At 43.3% G+C, this 19,622-nt stretch overlaps 1 protein-coding gene across 2 annotated transcripts; it reads right to left on the bottom strand.

Annotated features, from left to right (window-relative positions):
* Positions 1-749: 749 nt before the first annotated feature.
* LOC133953159 (synaptogyrin-1-like) lies at positions 750-18,614 on the bottom strand. 2 transcript variants are annotated; one of them, XM_062386945.1, is made up of 4 exons: positions 18,086-18,614; positions 6,107-6,344; positions 4,135-4,280; positions 750-1,856 (listed from the first exon to the last, which is right to left on the bottom strand). In XM_062386945.1, the coding sequence occupies exons 1-4, from the start codon at positions 18,185-18,187 to the stop codon at positions 1,623-1,625; spliced, it is 720 nt and encodes a 239-aa protein (XP_062242929.1). In that variant the 5' UTR covers positions 18,188-18,614; the 3' UTR covers positions 750-1,622. The 2 variants fall into 2 exon arrangements, with proteins under 2 accessions (XP_062242929.1, XP_062242930.1); XM_062386946.1 differs by lacking the exon at positions 750-1,856 and adding an exon at positions 3,127-3,650.
* Positions 18,615-19,622: the final 1,008 nt, after the last annotated feature.

Below are 19,622 nucleotides of genomic sequence, written 5' to 3' on the forward strand. Positions count from 1 at the left end.
CTCACGGAACCGTTTATATCTTATCACATTAACACTTGACAGACCACAGACTTTCTTTCTTTTGTCTTTTCCTTTTTTATACAGAACTAGCATAATGCCCTAAAATAAACACTATAATATACTGAATTATAGATTTACACATATTTATAGAGAGATAGTTATACTTTATTCTTTAAGAAAAAAGGAGCGATGCGTGTTCATAAATACTCAGGGTGTTCATGGTTGTTTGCAGACGTAATTTTGGAAATGACAGATAAATAAACTGATGTTCTTCTGGGTGGTTGGTTGAACGACCTGCTCTGGACTGACGTCACATGTCTTTGTTTGAGGGGGTTTAAGGGACTAAGACCAGATTCAATTCAGTTTCACTCTAGAGATGCGGTAATAGAACTGTGATGCAGTGCATGATGGGTAAATGTGCGTTGCCCTGTGTTTGTTGGATTTGGCTTGGCAGTCAGCACGAAGGCATTCATCGAGGTGAGAGAGACGGAAACAGGAAAAACACAGACATCCACACATCAACTTAAAAAATTCTAACAACAGAGGACTTCTTTTCAACACACACACACACACACACAGACACACAGACACACACTCTGTGTCACCGTCCAGGGGATTAGTTGGCAGTTACATCACGATGCTGATATCCTGTAACGCACCTCTGAGGAGTTTCGTCAGCAGAACCTTGTAAGTGTTTAAAATCAATATGCCTGTGCACCTGTGCTTGCACGTGTTTTTTTTTTGGGGGGGGGGGGGGAGGGGATCAACTAACACTGATCATTTCGCTGACTGCCTGTGGACCTCTGAAGATGAAGGCAGTGAGGTCACGAGTATTGATCTGCTACAGTGTGACCGTTTCTTTCTCAATCCCTCAACCCTCTGGAAGACCTCCGATCGAACTCCAGCATCTCTGCCGTCACACAACCCCACTTCACATGCACATCTTTTATCCCACCGCCAGTTTCTACCCAGAAATCTGAGAAGTAGCCCAAGATTTCTGACCTGGAGACAGATTTTGTTGTTTGTCACACAGAAACTGATGTTTGAGTTCATAACTGATCTGACACTGGTATGAAACTGTCCAGTCACACCGGCTAAAGAGCACCAATGTGGCCAGAACTGGGTGCAGGTGTTAATGCACCTTTTAAATTGAATAAGCCATCTTAAATTTCCGTTGGTGATATTTAAATCTTCATTATCTGATGTTTTTTTTATGATTTTTGTCATTCTGTTAGTTAAGGCCATGTTGTGTTGTATTTATTTGCAGATTGTGGAATTAATTCTTTGCAAGTGCTAAATAATATCACCGGGTCAAAACTAAAACTAATCTACATCGTTCTGACCCAGTATCAATATTCTTTTGAACCCATAATAAAATATAATTACTTTCCTTTTTAAAATTACATGTCACCGTTTATTACTTTTTGTTGGTGTTTCCTTTGCCTATGAGATATTTGAATGACTTTTTCAGAGTAAAATTTGTGTATGGATCAAACCAACCCGCTGGTACCAGGATAAGTTAACCACGTATTCTGCCTGTTCTAAATTTACGCATAGAAACAATACAAACTGCTTTAAATCAGAAACTTTGGGCAACGTCATCCAGATCCTCTCCCAACATCTCAGTAGTCCTGACGCTGGTAGCCTCCAGTGCCATCGAATGCACTGTCGCTGTTGGCCTGGTTCCCTCCTCCTCCTCCTCCTCCCCCGCCTCCCGGGCTCTCCAGGTCGTCTCCACCGAAGGAGGTGTAGGGGGCTCCGGCTGCATCCTGGCTGGGGTCCATGTATTCCTGGGAGAACAGGGCAGAGTCGGCGCCCAGCTTGTACCTCTGGAAGCCCAGGAAGGACTGGACCGCCTTGGGGAGGCGGAGGAGGATGGAGGCAACAGAAAAGGTGATTGAAAGGTGTGGAGATGGATGAAGAAGCAGGGATGAGAGCGGTGGTGTTAGAGCAGGGGGAGGAGAGAGAGAAGAGGAAGACAGAAGGAAACATTGATTAGTTGCCGGGGAAGCTCGTGAAGCTGAGTTATTGAGTCAGAGCAGGTTAGTTCCTCAGAGAGCAAAGCGAATCATGCTCCATCGTTCAGCTGCGACAGAGACTCTTGTGCATTATTGAATATCTGAGCCCCGTCACTGTCACACACCACAGATCTCACTCTCTCAATATGCATGACAGATATAATGAGAAGACAGATCCACAGAGTGAGAGGAGAGTTGATTTAAAGCTCAGAGTTCTGGGAAGTTTCGGGAGGAAAAGTTATTCAAGCATCTCGACCGATGAGACGCTGCAGACACATCGACTCTGCTCAGAGAGTCTGAATCAACCGTTTTCCCTCAACTCCATCACAACACAAAACATTTCACAGACTCAACCCTGAACCTTTCAGGTGTTCTATAGAAGATGTCAGTGTTGTTATGTCATTAAACAAATTCATGGCTTAATATCAAGCACGGTTTCAAGCCATCGAAATCCAATATGCAATAAAATCGTGTTATACTGCAATTCAACAGTGAGGTTGATCTCAAAAAGCAAATAATATGCTAACCATCCAATCTATCGACTATACTTCATAAAAATTATATTGTTTTTTAAGAAGGAAAAGCATAGACGGACATTGAACATTTTAGGAATTACTTTTTTTTCTTCCGCTTTTGGCTGCAAAGCTGGAAGAGAAAATGATGCCACTCCAATTGTTTGTCAGTTATATATGAAATAACAGCTTTAAAACTAAGCAAAGCTAACTAGCTGCTTAGTCCAGTTTATTGAACAAACAGATATTGGAGTGGTGTTGATATTTTCATCTGAGTTTACATCAGGTATTTGAGGAACTTTTCCATCAACCCTTTGGTAAAAGGTCTGTTAGATGTCTGTGTGAGTCCATGTTAGAATAAAGCAGGAAAATTCACTGATGTCGCTAACGTTAAACTGGAAGAATAAATATATCTCAGGATGAAAAAGAGGAGACCTAACAATACAGAAAGACGTCAAGTTAAGGTTAGAAGTTTTCAGAAACCCAACGTCCTCACCAACCAGCTGCTGAGCTGCTGGGTTTCGAATAATAAGTAAAAACCTGAACATAAAACACAAAAGACAGAGAACAAAAAAAAAAAAAAACATAAAAAAATTAAGATTGAATGCTTTTCTTTAAATCCTTTGGTTTATTTTTCCAGGTTCACTTTTCCATCAAATTCAAAAAAGACATGAAAAACTGATATTAGGCTTTGCTTTAGATTTCCAGCCGGCAGGGAGCTCTCCTTCCAAAACGTTGGTTCTGCAGGAATTTAAATATTTGTTTAGGTCGAATCTCAGCGTTAGATGACATCACTGTTGATTCATCTGTATCAACTCAGCACAGGATCAACCCACCTGCACATACATGATCATAATAATGTGCTGCTGTCAGGAAAGAACCTGGAGCAGCTGTTCTTCTTACTTCTGGTTTACAAATACACTCACTTCCAGCAGTTTTGTGTTGTTGCTAACAACACAGTTAAGGATTGTGTGCGACCAGCTGCTGAGAGGCTAAAGCAGCAGAACACAGAGCAGAGTCACACAAAAGGCTGATGAGGCTGAGGAGGGAAGAGCTTGATGTATTCCTCTTCAAATGACACATTCTTTAACTTCTCCACAGAGAAGAGAGTCTGGGCGGCCTGTTGGAACAACATCCACACACTTAATGATCTCACATGCCCGCAAATCTAAATGTGCACACCGGAGATCGTAAAAAAAGATGGATGACACATTCATGCTAACATGGAGGACACAGGTTCTATGAAGAAGTCAGATCTGCTGAGTCAGAGATCTCCTTCCAATATTCTACTTTATTGAATTCCATAAAAAACTAATTGACCTATACTGCAGCCGGCCACCAGGTGGTACTCAAGAGGATAAGACCTTTATTTGAGGGGCTTTTGCGTCGTCCATCTTTATTTATAGTCCACGGTTCACAAGCATCCACACACAAACCAAAAATAAGAATCTAAACACCTTCACAAAACTTGATTGCTATTTTGGCAAGTAAAGGAAAATCCAAGTCACAAGTTTAGGTTGTAATGTCACCAACAACACCGCTGCAAAGTTTAGATATAAGCAGGTGTGATGTCAGGCTGTGCTAGTAGGAGGGGAGGGACTTACCCAGGTGAAGATGGAGAAGAAGCAGAAGGTGATGGCTGCCCGGGCAGCGTCACCTCCCTCCCTCAGCGGGTTGTCATCAAGGTTTGTCACCTGCCACTGGTTGGCCAGGAAGCAGAAGCCCACAAACCACATGAAGGACCAGAAAGCTAGAGACAGATATAGACAGAAATACAGAAGCAGTGTTAAATAAGAATAGAAACATAACGAGACATCACCTGGAGGGTATTTTCACTTAGAACAACCAGATTGTCCCCTCTGAGACTTCACGAGTTAGTGCTACAAGGAAATTAATGTATTAATGATACCACCTACATAATAAGGGCAAAGTCAAGACAGCTAAATGGCTACAGGGAGTGAAATTGAAACAACAAGGGGCCGAGGACTGACCCCTGTTGAACACCATACGTGAAATTAGCAGGCTAAGGAAATTAGCTCAATCAGAGACGTCCAGGACTGATAGGGACGGGTGTACCAGTCAATCCTAAGCTTCAGTAAAGCACAGAGCCTTGGTTGGAGACAGAGAGAATAAGAACGAGTGAATAGAACCGGGTGGGAGTTCAGAGCGGCCTCATTAGCCGACTAAAGCTTCAGTTCACTGCAGCAGCCGAGGAGAAGAGGAAGCCACTGTCACAGGAAACCAAGCAGAGTGTCTCAGAGCCGTGTTGGAAGAATCCTCCTCTCCTCATTATCCTTCCTACGCCTCCTCTCCCTTTGTTGGGATAACCTCACTGTGTGTGTCATTTTATTGTAACCTGAAAGGAGCGCTCACATTCCAGTTATTAGCTGGAAACCTGGAGAATAAAAAAACTTGACGAGCAAAGAGAAGCAAAAGCTCGACCACAGGGTTTTCTGGTAACACAAAAATGTTATTACTGGTGTGAAAGAGTAGAACTATAGGAGTGTTACTATTTTATGATAAATAACTCTTCTAACACATTATCCATAAATGTTGGGTCAAATGTAACACAAGGGAGTTTTAAAACTCTGGAGCAGTATATCATGTTCTGCCCAGTTAATAAAAACTCAAATCTGATCGAGGCCCTTGATCAGGTACTACTACATTGTGTGGAGTGCTTAATGAAATGAAATTGGTTTATGAGTTTTCTCTAAGTGCTCCAGCTTCCTCTCCTGTGTATGTGACCATAAAGTCTTTGTGTTTTGACCCTGTGACACGCTGCCGACCAACGGTGAACCCTGCATCTCGCCCAGTGTCTGCTGGGATTGGCTCCAGCTCCCAGTGACCCTCAAACAATAAGCAGTAAAGATGATAGATGGAGGAATCAACTGTTGTGACAAACTGATTGTGTCACTTCTCCATCTCTGTGATTCACGCAATAGTGATTACTCATCTCCGACCATTTCTATCTCAGACTGTGTCAGTAACAGTGAAGCCTTTTCTATAATCTGATATAACCTCTAAATTCTGGTTTATTGTATAAAAAGTGTTTCCTGGAAAATGTTGATTCGTGACCGTGTTATTTACGAGTCTACAAAGTAAATGTCATGGTTGAAATGAGTCATTTTAATGTGATAATGTCTTCAATAGATCCATGTGGGGTTTTATGTGAATGAGGGTTATTCATTTAGAACAATATTAGTTCTGTATAACTTCATTCAGCCCTGAGGGGTTCAAGTTTATGAAGGTTTGAGTCGATCTACTGAATCTCTGTCTCATCGGGTGTCCTATCATCAATCAGTAAATTAGAGGCTGTTTGTCGTGTTACCATGAATCCTACAGTTTTGATAAATCAGTCTGAAATTTAAAACAGGTCAAATAAAACGGACACAAAATAATGTCATGGATTTTTAACTGAATCCCAAATGCGTATCTTCTTGTTTCTCCTTCATTCTAGTTCCTGGCTAATTTTCCCATGTTTACCAGCCTATAAATTGTATATACATACATATAATTTCAATGATCTATGTTCAGTGTGACAGTGAAAACCAAAGCAGTTGCAGATCCTGTAATTACCCGACACCCCGATATCAGCCAGCACGGCCCTCTTCCGGTCCTTGACGCTGCTGATCTGTGGGAAGTACACGTCCAGAGCCAGGAAGGCCATGCAGCACAGGAAGGCCATGGAGCCCATGAAGACGCCGTAGTTGCAGGCGTTCTGGTTGCGGTTGAAGATGCAGTACTCCTCCACCTCATTGGGGCGGTTGATGTAGCCCTCGTTGGTGATACAGCCGAAGATCACGATGGAGAAGAGCTGAGAGTGAGAGAAGAAGAGAAGGGACTAAATAACTTGTGGTTCTGCCAGGACTGGTGGAACTAGAACCATGCCTGCAATTTTTAAGCATATTGGAATACATCTCTTTAAAGTTTCTCTAGAGAGGAGCATGTCAGCGTTTTAATAATGTCAGGACTAGATTTTTCAGTTGGCTGAAGAAATCTGTGTACATGTTTGATGATATGAAAATTGTATTTGACAGAATAAACAACACAGAAATAAAAATGTGTTTCTGAAATGAAATATTTATTTTAATTTCAACATCTATATATCTGGTTGCATTTTTGTTTTAATTTGATTCAAATTTTGTTATAATAAACTTTATGGTGAAGCCTGTAACATTTTAAGCCTCAATTAATTTTCTAATATAAAGCAAACTTCAGCTATTGCATCTCAGCTGCCCCCTGGTGGCTGGCTGCGGTAAAAGTCATAAATCGGCCTCCTCCATGTTAGTAGATGGGACACGGACCAAACTAAAGAGTTCTTATCACACGGATGTTTATTCCTGTTTCTGATAAGTTCGGTTCTAAATACTCATGTAGTGTAACACAACACAAGATGGCAGGGTGCTCGTATACACAATGTTTTGGCTTAATGTTCTGAGGAAGTGGAGTTGCGTCATCGGTCTTTACAGACGGAGCTTTACCTCCCACGGTCCATCCTGAATTAATCTGATTCTCTTCTGAATGCGTCTCTTTAGTCACATAATGAGAAAACGTTGTTGATGCATTGATCTGAAACCAACACCGCTCTCACTTCTTCTCTTGGATGTTTTGCAATAATAATCCTAAAAGCCCCTTTCAGCCCCAAAACACCACCTGCTGCAGTCCGCTGGTATATTTAGACTGAGTGACAGGAAATTTATGAATAAGAAAACAATTCAGCGTGACGCTCTCAGCCCGTAATGTCACGACTGCCCTGCAGGGGAGTCCCATGAATAATCCCTCATGTCTTTTTCAAACAGTTTTTACCCAGCAGGCCTCTGGGGTCTCTCTGTATATGTGGAGTTTGACTGCGGAGGAATCAGCCTCCACTCGGCTCCTCTGCAATCCAGTGTGACAGCTACTGGGGACACGATGTTATGAATAAAACATAAATAAAGTTTAGATTAAGATAAGAGTCAAGATTTTATGTATTCAAATAAAAACAAGCTGGTACAAGGTTATATATATATACATATATATAGAAGGAGAATGTTATTACTCCACCAAGGAAAGCACGTAAAAATTCACTAGTTCCAGGTTTTTATTTGACAAACTCAGAGACATCAGTTCTCTAAATATGCCTGATGTTTTTTAATCAAGGTCCATAGATTATTGTCTGGGAAATCAATGACAATTTTGATAAAGAAATCATTGCATTTGCCCCGAGATCCAGATCTTAACAAAAATTCCCTGCCCCTCCACATAATTTAACAGAAGTTTGTGACTAGTTTTGGCTAAATCTTTCTAAAGCTCCAACAAACAAACTATAGTGGCACTCAGTCCAGCACATAACTGCTCCAAGGCCCAATATTCCCCTCAGATTCAATCCAGTTGCACCAAATCTGACACAGTGATAGATACAAGTTCCCGAAACGTGCAAAATTTGTTTTTATTCCCTCTGAAAATGTTACAAATAATCACACAATGTTCAGATCTGCACCAAAATTGACGGTGTTCTTCCCTGACCCCGATGCATCCTTCTACATAGTCTGCAGGTGATGTGTCCAGTATTTGTTTTGCGTAATCTTGTTCACAAACGAATGAATGAACAGGTGTGAAATCATAACCCTGTCGACGCAGGTAATTAAAAGGGGTTCAAGATTTGATCCTCACAGTGAGGTTCTGTCTGAGGTGGAGGACGGACATCAACATCATGGAGTCAATGAAGGGAGGAAGTTACTATGATCACTCCTTTATGCTCCTCTTTCTCTCCTCTCATCCCCCTCTCCTCTGCCCCTCCTTCTCTGCTCTTCTCTACTGTCTGCCGTGGGCCTGGACGGAGGAGTGGAGGCACAAGGGGCTGCAAGATGGAGTCAATAACAGGAGGAGCAGGATCCTAAGATACCATGTGATCCTCCTCTCCTCTCCTCTCCTCTCCTCTCCTCTCCTCTCCTCTCCTCTCCTCTCCTCTCCTGCAGTGCGGCGTCTGCTTTGTACTTTTCTATCGACAGCAGCGGATCAGACGAAGCCTCAGCCCGAACCTCGGGGGGGCAGCTGGTGTCTGCAGTCGGTGCGTGGATGCTGTTGTGGTGACTGATGGACTCTGAGTGTGTGTGTGTGTGTGTGTGTGTGTTGGTGGATAGTTTATCCAGCTGCTGTCTTTATTTGCGTGACAAACGACAGCGAGACAAAGGGCGGACACACAAATACTGTCGGTTGTACTTCCACATACGACAACCAGGCCGGGCGGGGGGGGGGGGGGGGGGGGTTGTCAGTCAGGATGTGGATGCGAGCCCTTCACTTTCTCTCACTGTCGGTGGTGTGAGACTTCATATAAATGTGAGACTTAAACCCATTCGACTCTATCGCCTCAACTTGTTTTGTTATTGTTCTTCTCCTCGCAGCTGGAGCCAGAGTCTGCGCAGTAAAGCAATATCCTCAAATAATTGATAAAAAAACTAAACTTATCAGAGACATGCAAATACATCAGTGGGACAAGAACAACCTAAACTGACAGACACAAATATTTGGAGAAGGCGGGGTCAATGACCCTATACTGCAGCCAGCCAGCAGGGGGCGATCACAGTGTTTGAGCTTCACTTTTAGGAAGCTAGGAACGAAGGAAACAATGTCATGAAAAGAAAAATCTAATGTTGTTCTCAATCGCGTCTGAAAGAAGAACTGAGCAAAGAACGGAAACTTGTAACTGGTGATAAAAGTTTCAACCTAAATTCAACGGACTTCTCTCCACAGATCTTTCAGCTGCATCTCATGGTGTTCCACGTGGATTAAGTCATCACATGACTGCAGCTCTACACTAACGTCATGTGACAGCAATTAGCCAGTCTCCATGACAGCTGACAGACTGAACAGAAACACAAGGTCCAGATTGTGCAGGGGGGGGGGGGGTGGGAACTTCAGTTCTGATATAGAATCGATATTATAATTGTAAACCAACAGTATTGAAGTTGGACTGATGACAGCTGATGAGCTGTTAGAGACTCAGACCAATCGGTTTAAAGGTCTTGGCTTCCAGAAATGCTATAAAAGAAATATTTAACCTTTGAATACGAGGCACTTGACCTCACTGTGGTTGTCTCTATATAATGTATATGATAAATTCTACTTTAACCTTTCAGAGCTTTGTGCCGGTTTGTGTTCAGTGAGCGTCACCAGTTGAATGAACGCTTCCCTGTCAGAGTGAATTCTGGTGACGAGTCATTTCAAATGAATCAGTACTGACACAAATGAGTCTGTGAGTTGTAATGTAAAGATGAACACACACATAAAGACGGTGTGAGTCTTCAGCCTTAAACAACGTGAGGAGGAACCATGAGTTGACATTTAGAGTCGGTGTGTCTGTGATGAACTGGAACGAGCGAGCACAACCTTTGTTTCCTTCACCCCCCCCCTCCACCCCCTTCGTCCCCTCCCTTCCTCTCTGCTCCCTCCGTCTCTCCTCTCTCCACGGAGCGAAGGATGGAGGAGGAGGAGGAGGAGGAGGATAGTAACACCTCCTTCATCTCGACCTGCGCTACTTTTCATTAAAGAGAGGGCAAGATGACTATGAGGAGAAGGGTGGGGGGGCGGGGGGGGGGGGGGGGGTGATGAGCAGAGCAAAGTGCTGGGGGCAGAGGGGGTTTGGAGGCGGTGCTATTTATAGAGCGGCTGCATCATCGCTCCTCCCTCCCCCGTCTTCTCCCATCTCCCCTCCCTACTGGCCCTGCCTCTGCCCACGAGTGTTCTTGAGAAAAATGAGACACTAACGACACAAACACACACACACACACACACACACACACACACACACACACACGCACAGTTGCCTCTCAAGCCTGACTTACTTTAGGATTCAGGTCAGAGAGCACAAAGTCACACACACACACACACAGTCAATCACATGATGCTGGTGGGATGTTAGAACGCTCTGTCGGAGCAGAATAGTCATTATAATGAAACCTACAAACAAACAGTAACTAATCCTGTTGGTTCCTTTCATTCATTTATTCTCCTTCCACAGATCTGTGTCTCCGTTATGTAACTGTAACAGGCGAACATCTAAATATGCAGTTTAGGATCCTCTTCTAAATGTTGACTTGTTTCCCCCCGAACTCAATGTACTTTAAAACAAAGAGGCCACAGTTATCTTGAAAGTTTTAAATCCAGTCTCATGACCGACAGAGTGAAGCCGACGCCTCACACACTGAAGAGCTCCTGCAGCCAAAACACACAAAAACACATGTTCACCGTCCAGTAGTTTTTATATTCACTAATATTCCGTATAATTTTTACGGATCTTCACATGAAGTCGTTTCAACAGATTCACTTAAATTGCTGCCCGTCTCACAGTCATCACTGTTATTGACAAATTGAATTAAATGATATGAACAGGATCTTGTTCTTTATCTTTAGTGATTTGTTTATTTTGGCTGCGATACAGGATTTACTTGTTTCTCAAAAGCTGATGTTTCCGATTCTAGAGACGTCATAAATGTGTGATTTGTTAGTTTGCTTTAGTGATACAAAAATCAGAGGAAATTTAAGTTTATTTAAGTCTGTATCCAAACTATATTTGAGATCTGAGGACATAGAAACTGTTGAATGTGCAGATGTGTGACCTGGACTTGATTTGGAGTGAGGACTCATTGAAGTCCAAGGATTTATGATTTATCAAGAAGAAGTAATTCTTTGAGTATCATTTCCTAATCTATCATCATAATAAATATTCATGACCTTCCCCAAAATAAAATCCTTTATTAATTCCCTATAACATTTTACACATTAACCAGCCCGCATGTTTAAATGTCCAGCAGTTTCAAACACTCAGTCTATCCATCCATCCATCTATCCTTCTATTCATCCCTCCATCCCTCCACAGTCAGAGATAAGTTGATGGACAGATGTAGATTGACTGTTCCTCAGCTCTGCTCAGTTTATCCACATCAGTGAACATGAGCTGCTATTGACTCATGAATCAATGTTTGTTGTTTCCTTCTTCACAACGAGGTGGAACCGCTGCTGTGAATCCTCTGACTCAGCAAACTGCAGAGTCAACAATCAATCCATAAGTCAAGATACACAAATACAATGTGTGTGTGTGTGTGTGTACTAATATGTCAAATCTACGCAGTAATTCTCCATCTTTACAGCCTCTAGTCACACAATGCCTGGTCACAGCCATTGTGTGAACCGGCTCAGATGAAAAATGTGAAATAGAGGTTATTTGGTTGCTGGAGCCCCCCCCCCACGGAGTCTGAGTCTCTGGTTCCATGTGAGCAGAGCAGATCTGGGTACAGTTTCTCTAACAAGGACATCGGGACCTGCAGGGCGTCGGTAATTTTTGTTGGTGATGTGACACAGTTTGGTTTTCAGCTTCTCCCCTGAGAGACAAACCATCCTTTTCTCTCTCTGCTCGCTCCGGTCGCACAAACACCAAACACACAAACACCCTCACTTGAAATAAGAATTGGTTTTGGCATGACCTAGTTCACCGGGTCCGAAAAAACACACGCCGTCTTCAGGGTCACCATAATTGCTGAACGGTGGTGAACACGGTGGTGAACACTGGAACTCACTCGCACCTCCACATTCCTCACTCGCTTAGGGGCCATGAGAAGTGGAGCATGTGAGACGCTTCACACCCTGCCCCCTCTTTTCCTCTTAAACTCTTTAGATATATAACTTATTTTGGTGTGCGGGTGTGTGTGTGTGTGTGTGTGTGTGTGTTTGACCCCTCGCCTCTCTGATCCGCAGACAGATCACAAGGTCCCTGGAGGTGATGAAAGCCGGCACTGTGAGAAGGACCACGTGGGGTTCGGATCTTGTGACCGTCAGAGGCTCACATACAAATTGCACATTAAGAAAAGCCAATTGGCTTTGCAGATATGTTAATGTGTGTGTGTCTGTGTGTGTTTACGTGCTTGTGAAACTGTGCTCGCGCATGTGTTTCTTCCAGAATCTCCCTTTGGCTAATTTATTCGTTTTCGCTGTATTTTTTATGTGTTTCTCTAAATTTAAAATCTCAATTTCTTCTTTCGGTCGGTTGCTATAAATACAGATTCGACTCACATGCACAGCGAACAGCCGTGTCAGCCACTTGCCACGGGCCCAAATCATATCAGTCCAGTCTGGCTCATTGTGAACGACTCAGAGCTGCTGTTGTGTTTGCCTGAAAAGCCTTTCGGGTCCATTGTGGAGCGCAGACAATTGAGCCGGGGCTCATAGCACCCCGGTATTCACACTTCACCTCACACAAAACCCGGCAGTAGAGACAGTCACGCAGGTTCAGGGGCAAAGCAGAACTGTGGCAGAGCACCGGGTTTCATCAGGGAGTTTCAGAAAACATTTTCTAACCACGATATATAAAAATAAATCCTGGAAAGGTGAGTTGGTCCAAGTCTTTGTTGATTCAGCAACTGATTTACCTCAAAATGCCCATATATAGATTGTGCACTCATCATTTCCCATAATGCATCATGAAAACTGTAGTGTCACTAACCGACCAGTATCTACCATCATGCATTGCGCTGGTGGCCGAGAGACGAGAGGAGAGAGAGCAGCCTCATCTAAATATTACCACTACAGCACAAACTGAGACAAACTAGTGTATTTTTACATTTAAGGATTTTCAGTCAACGTGTTTTTAACCTAAAAGGTGTCAATATAAGTGTAAAATAAACATGTAAAATGTTTTGTAGGATCTTCCACCAGTCGTTGTCCCATTGATTTTGAAGCCACTTTACTGGTTTGTCTCTTTCTTGGTGATTTACTGATTCCCAAATCGTCTGCAGCTGCTCTGATGTGTCCCAGTTCAACCAGCCTCACGTCTCATCATGTCTTGTCTCTGAGCTCCGGCTCCTCTCAGTCACTTTGTCTTCTCACTTCTCTTGTTTCTCTGTCTCTGTGCTTCTGTGTTTCTGACCTTGGCTCCAGTTCATAATTGTTCCTGTGTTGATGGACTTTCAATCCAGTTTGAGTCGTTGTGTTTGATCGTTGGAATAAATCACTGAACTGCCTCTGCTTTGATCAACCCCCCAAACAGAATCACAAACAGGAAAGCTACATTGGACTGGTATCACACTGGTTAGAGATGATACCTCCACCAAGGGCCCAGTGTCGTAATGTTAAATAAAGTGATACAACTACATTCCTGGATGCATCCAGTTGCTCAACCCAAGTTCCACCTCTCACCCGACTCTCCTGGACATGTTCCTGTTTAGCGTTGATATGTCTCCTGCTGCTTTCTTCATACATAAACTCTGGAAGTCTCTGATTGGCTGGAGACCTGAGCAGGGTGTGGCCAACCCCCCCCCCCCCCTGCCCATCGTGAAACACAAAGATAACGAATTGAGCGAAGTAAAATAACGATATCAGAGAAACATGTGAAAGACGAGAGAATCAACAGTGAGTCGACTAGACTGCTGAATAATGCAGGAGGGAGGATATTATATACTGTGTGTGTGTATGTGTGTGTGTGCGTGTGTTTGTGTGTGTGTTTGTGTGTGATTGTGTGTGTGTGGGCTTATTGTCTGCTGCAGCGCGTCAGCCTGGACTGGGGATACCTGATTGCTTCAGTCTCCATGGCAGCAGCTGCTCATGTAATGGGAGAGAGAGAGAGAGAGAGAGAGAGAGAGAGAGAGAGAGAGAGAGAGAGAGAGAGAGAGAGAGAGAGTGATGGAGAGAGTGATGGAGAGAGTGATGGAGCGAGCAGATCTGGTCGAAGAACAAATCAAGGAGAGACACTGCAGCAGCGAGGGGACACGCACAGAGACACACTGACACACACAGACACACACTGACACACACAGGACACGAGGACACTCAGATCCTCACACTCTCCTCTGCCCACTCACTCACACACACACACTCCTCTTTCTTAGTTATCACCCTTTTGCAACTGGGGTTCAGGAGGCAGTGAGAACCGGATCAGACGAGTCCAGGAAGCAGACGCCGTCTCAACCTCATAAAGTCCAGTCTAACAGAATCACGTGAGGACTGGTAATGACAGGTCCATTATGATTTAAGAGCTGATTCCCAGTATATTCTCCACAGCTTCCCCTTTCTCCAGCCGGCCTCCCTCCAGTCCAATACCAGGATTTATTCGCTTATATCAAAACCGCAGTTATGAACAGTTTGTGTTGACGACACGACTTCTGCAGACGCACAAAGCTTCATGTACGCTTCTCAAAATAGCCTCGAAACCGTGTTAGGATTCTGACGTGTAGGCACCAACACACTTTAACCGTTTGCATGTGTGTTACTGTCTCACACACCGACGACAGAATGCACCACACAACGCAGCCCGAGTGTTTGTGTTGCTCATATCAAATAGTTACACACCAATTAGAAAACCCTCTGGGCGTCTGAAATGCTAATAATGGAGAAATGTTAACCCACGTTTTCCTCAGCAGCGTAAATGTCAAGAATGTGTTGGGAGGAGGGAGAAGCCTTGGGATGAACCAGAGGATGCAGGTTGATCTTATTATCACCGTGTACGTGTGGTGTAGAGGTTGTTGAGTCGGATTCCAGTGAGTAAATATGGACTCGAACACATTCACTGCGTCAAAGAAACACACACACATATGACAAATACTATCTTTCTTTTAGCATTTCAGCCGAGTTAACGTTGAACTTTGATCTGGAAGTTCAGCCGGGGGAAAGTAAAACTTAATCCCTGAACGAAAGCAGAATATAAGAGAGAGAAGTCAATCTGTTTTCCATATCGATCAAAAAGAGAAGCACAGGATGTCCTCTCATCTTGTCATGTCTGATTCACCATCCATCCAGGATCCAGAGTCTGGACATGTCTGGAGTTCGCCCCATATGAAGAAGGCAGCAGGAGATCTGATATCCTCCAGGTGTCTCTTGAACTTTTCCAGAGGGGCAGTGTGTGAGGATGCAGATGTTCAAGTCAGTTGCTCCAGAGAATCTCCAGAACCCAGAGAATCTCCTGATGCATGATGGATGTTTCCAAGGTAAAGCCCGGATCAAGGCTGAACCTGATTCTCCGGACAATATCTGGAGTTCATGTTTGAAAACGGCCAAACAGAGAAAGTCTCCAGTCAACCTAAACACTTCTGCGTCATAGGATGAAGCCGGAGAAACAAGGACCAGTCAGGATGGGATTCAAACAGACGACCGTCTTGTGGTGAGGCGGCTGCACCCCTGTGCCGCCCTCGGGTTGATAACCTTCGTTCTAATTCAATAAATTAATTAAAACTTTTCCTTTTCATCTTTCTTATGCCACGTGAGGTTCACTCCCTCCATCTGTCTTCATGTTCATGTTACTCTCTCCTTCATGTATCGAGCATCATCACAGACACACACTGGACCGACTCCCTGAGGCTGAGTCACACACACAGACACACACATGCACACACTCATTATCGCCTCGACATACAGCCCTCCTCCAGAGGAAGTGGGAGGTAGAGAGAGAGAGAGAGAGAAGGGAGGTAGAGAGTCCTCAACCACCATTCAAGAACTCTCTCTCTCTCTCCCTCTTTCCAAGAATGGTTGTACAGACACGCACACACACACATTTTTGACATCCCCACATCACTAACTGTTTTAAGTGCTAATAGCCCCCCCCAGCAGCAGCACATTGTGTGTTAGCACCATCACACAAAACATCACAAGTCAGGCTGTGGCTGTTACTAGGGAGATGTGTTGTCGCTCTGGTGACACCTAAAGGGGGCGGGGAATCTGACGAGGGCTCGTAAACACTCTCCATACCAGTGTGTGTGTGTGTGTGTGTGTGTGTGTGCGTGTGTGTCTGTGTGTTTGTCTGTGTGTGTTTAATGTGGTGTACAAATGTTATAATGTTAAAAACCACAGGTGCTGCAAAAAGTTTGTGGATTGACCAATTTGTGAGTCAATTATAATAAATCAAATTACTTTTCATGATCATCAGGATCATTTAAGCTAATAAACAAATAATAAATAACAAACATTTGATGCTTTCAGCTTCTAACTTCTTATTGTCTGTGTTAAATAACCTGTTTTAAGACTCTGGAGGGAAAATAGTGACATTATAAATACATTCTCACTGTGTTTTGGATATTAAATAGCTTCACTCATAGGTTATCACATATTGTAGATATAGCTAAGGATATGTATATATATATTTAGATGTGTGTGTGTGTTACTCCTAGAAGAAAACACAACTTCAGAGCTCAGAGTTCTACGCTCGCTGCCTCCATGACTGTGACGTGTGTCATGGTTCACTGAATCGTCACATGACTTCAGACCACGGAGCCACAGAGCTTCACTCAAATGGTTTGAATGACAAAGATCATATTTAAGGTTTTAACCTTTCAGTTAGTAGCAGTTATACTTTGTATTGGTCACAAGGGACAGGAAACGTCAGAGTGATAAACTAAAAGAAACCAGTGCTCAGTGTATTAATGATCAGTTTTGATTCCAGGTGGGAAACAAGTCGCTCTGCCCTCGTGTTTTATTCACAAAGAGCCTAAAGAGAAACGTCCTTTCATATCGTCCCTTTTGTATTCAGCTCGTGAGGAGAAACAGACGTGACTGATGTTCTCTGAGTTGATTTCACATAGACCAGCTAACGCAAAGCTAACTTCACACATTCCACGAGCAGATGCTGTCAACGAAGGGAGCAGGCGTGCGGCTGCTGATCTCTAATCAGCCCTTTTCTAAAAGAAAGTGCATTTTTAAGATTTTACCGGATGGGAAAACATCCGTCAACTTGAAAAGTGAGGTTTTTATTAAAGTTAAACTGATAAACAAATCAAAATAAAAGTGAATTTGATCTGAGTGATGAAGAACTTCTGATTCCATAAACTCACTTTCACGGTGAGCACAGATAAATCTGGCAAAGAAATGAACCTTCAGGATTGTTTATTTATCCAGTGATGGACAATTAGGTGTGGCTGCATTATACAATTCTCCATTCACAGTGTCTCTCTGACTTTAAAACATGTGATTATTTCTTGTTGATGCAAAAATGTGAATCAAAGTTGAGAGAAACACAACAAATAACTCATTGTGACATAATCTGCTGAAACACCGCTTGGCAGTGAAGGGGCTACTTGGAGTTTTGGAGACTTTTGTTTCCTCTGGTTTATTATTCACGGGTCAACGGTCGCCCACTGTTACGTTTTGTTATTTGGAAATAATGAGATTATTTGCAATTAAGTCCTTTGTGCAGTGATGTCACTGCTAATTGGGAAATGATAGTGGGCAATTAATAAATTATCTAAAAAGGCAAAGCAGTGATTTATTATAGGGCCTTTTCTAATGAGGGTTGTTTTGAGGCCTACACCGGCTAACTAGCAAAACAAGCCATAGGAATATGAGAAAAACATATGTTTAACTTGGTATTTATACATATATATTGTGTGGGATAAAGGACAAAGAAAGATAATATAGTAGAAATGTTATATTTTTGAAGAGTAACACATTCCCCCCTTCAACCTCTAGAAGAATTAATACTTATTATATGATATTTCTTGGCCTTAAAGGACAATTTAAACCTTCATCTCACAGAAGCATTGATGTAATTCACTGTTTCAGGCATTAACTTCATTTTCCTGCACCGGAGCAGCCACTCACCCAAGACACTATGCGGAGAATGGTCTGAGGCTGCTGGAAGAAGGTGACGGGGTCGAAGGCTCCTCCGGCTTTCCCGGCTCCGTAAGCCTGCATCCCCTCCATGGTCCTCCTGCTCCTCTTGCTCCTCTCTGCTCCTCCTGCTCCTCCTGCTCCCCGCCGCTGCTGCTGCAGAGGCTCAGGGTGTGTGAAGCACCGGGAAACCGAGCGACTCTCCCCGGATCCGTCCCCCGCCGCCGCTGCTGCTACAACCGCCGGTGCGACCGCGTCTCTCTCTCGGCTCCAGCTCGGCCTCCAGCCCGGTTCCTCTGGATGTCACCTCCAAACCCCCGGTCGTCCTGCTGCTCGGTGTCCGGCCAGAGGAAGCTGTCAGCCGGTGTTGTGATGATGATGCTCGCTCTCTCTGTCTCTGCGTGTGCGTGTGTTTGTGTGTGCGTGTGTGTGTGTGTCTCTCTCGCTCTCTCTCTCTCTCTGTGTGTGTTTCTCTCGCTCTGAGTGTGTGGGTGTGTGTGTTTGTGTTTCTCTCGCTCCTCGTCGTGCACACGCTCACACACAAATTGCGTGGCGAGTGCGCGCACGCCTTTGTGGAGGGCACACGCTCGTGCACACGGGTTTGCCACAGGGAGTCACGCGCTCTCACATTTATCACAGTTTTCTCTTCTCCTCTGAACTAACAACAGGAAAACAAGTTCATTCAACCTCTATAGTAAAACCACTCAGTTATATAAATGTGATTCATTTGTGCCGAAGAGAGGATTATATCTATTTATGTTGTATTTTTCTTTTTATGTAATTTAATTATGTAATTGTATTATTTGTTGTGCAACATAACCAACACTAAATATCAGGTACAGATAATGTACACAGTAGATGACGACCTGTCATTAACATACAGGGAAATAAAACAAAACTGTCTTTAAACCATTGATAAACACATGTACATGTTATTTATGTTCCCATGGCTCAGTTATATTTTTGTTTTAATTTCCTACCAATCGTTCAATTTGCCATTCATTATGCTTTTTAGACAAAGAATAAGAAACAATTCAAAAGCAATTTAAGGATCACACAGAAATATAAAACAGATACAGAAACGGTTACACTGTTACAGATGAGAAAGAGTAAAGAGTAAAGATGATTTAATTAGAGGATGAGATCAAGCTCTCCTATATTAATAATAATGTAAACATCTGCAATAAGAACAAAGAATGTGTGATTTAGTGAGGCTCAGGCACGACATTCCGACCTCTAGTGGTAAAGCTTGGTTTTACATTTGACGTGTCAGCTTTTACGACATTTCCTATAATGAACAGTATGAACTTTATCAACGTGTTCGATAAATAAACTTCCCCAAAGTCTAAAGTATTAAATCTGTTCCAGTTTAAAGCTGTTTTTCAACTTCTAACACGCAGGCACGAGGACGGAATTTACCTGAACAGACAAACTCAGAGGAAAAATCCACCACAACCTATCTCTCTCTCTCTCCTACGTCACCTCAACCAGCCAATGACAGCGCAGCTACGCGCTTACGTCCTCCGCA

Source organism: Platichthys flesus, chromosome 5 (assembly GCF_949316205.1).
Source record: "Platichthys flesus chromosome 5, fPlaFle2.1, whole genome shotgun sequence".
Classification (NCBI taxonomy): Eukaryota; Metazoa; Chordata; class Actinopteri; order Pleuronectiformes; family Pleuronectidae; genus Platichthys; species Platichthys flesus.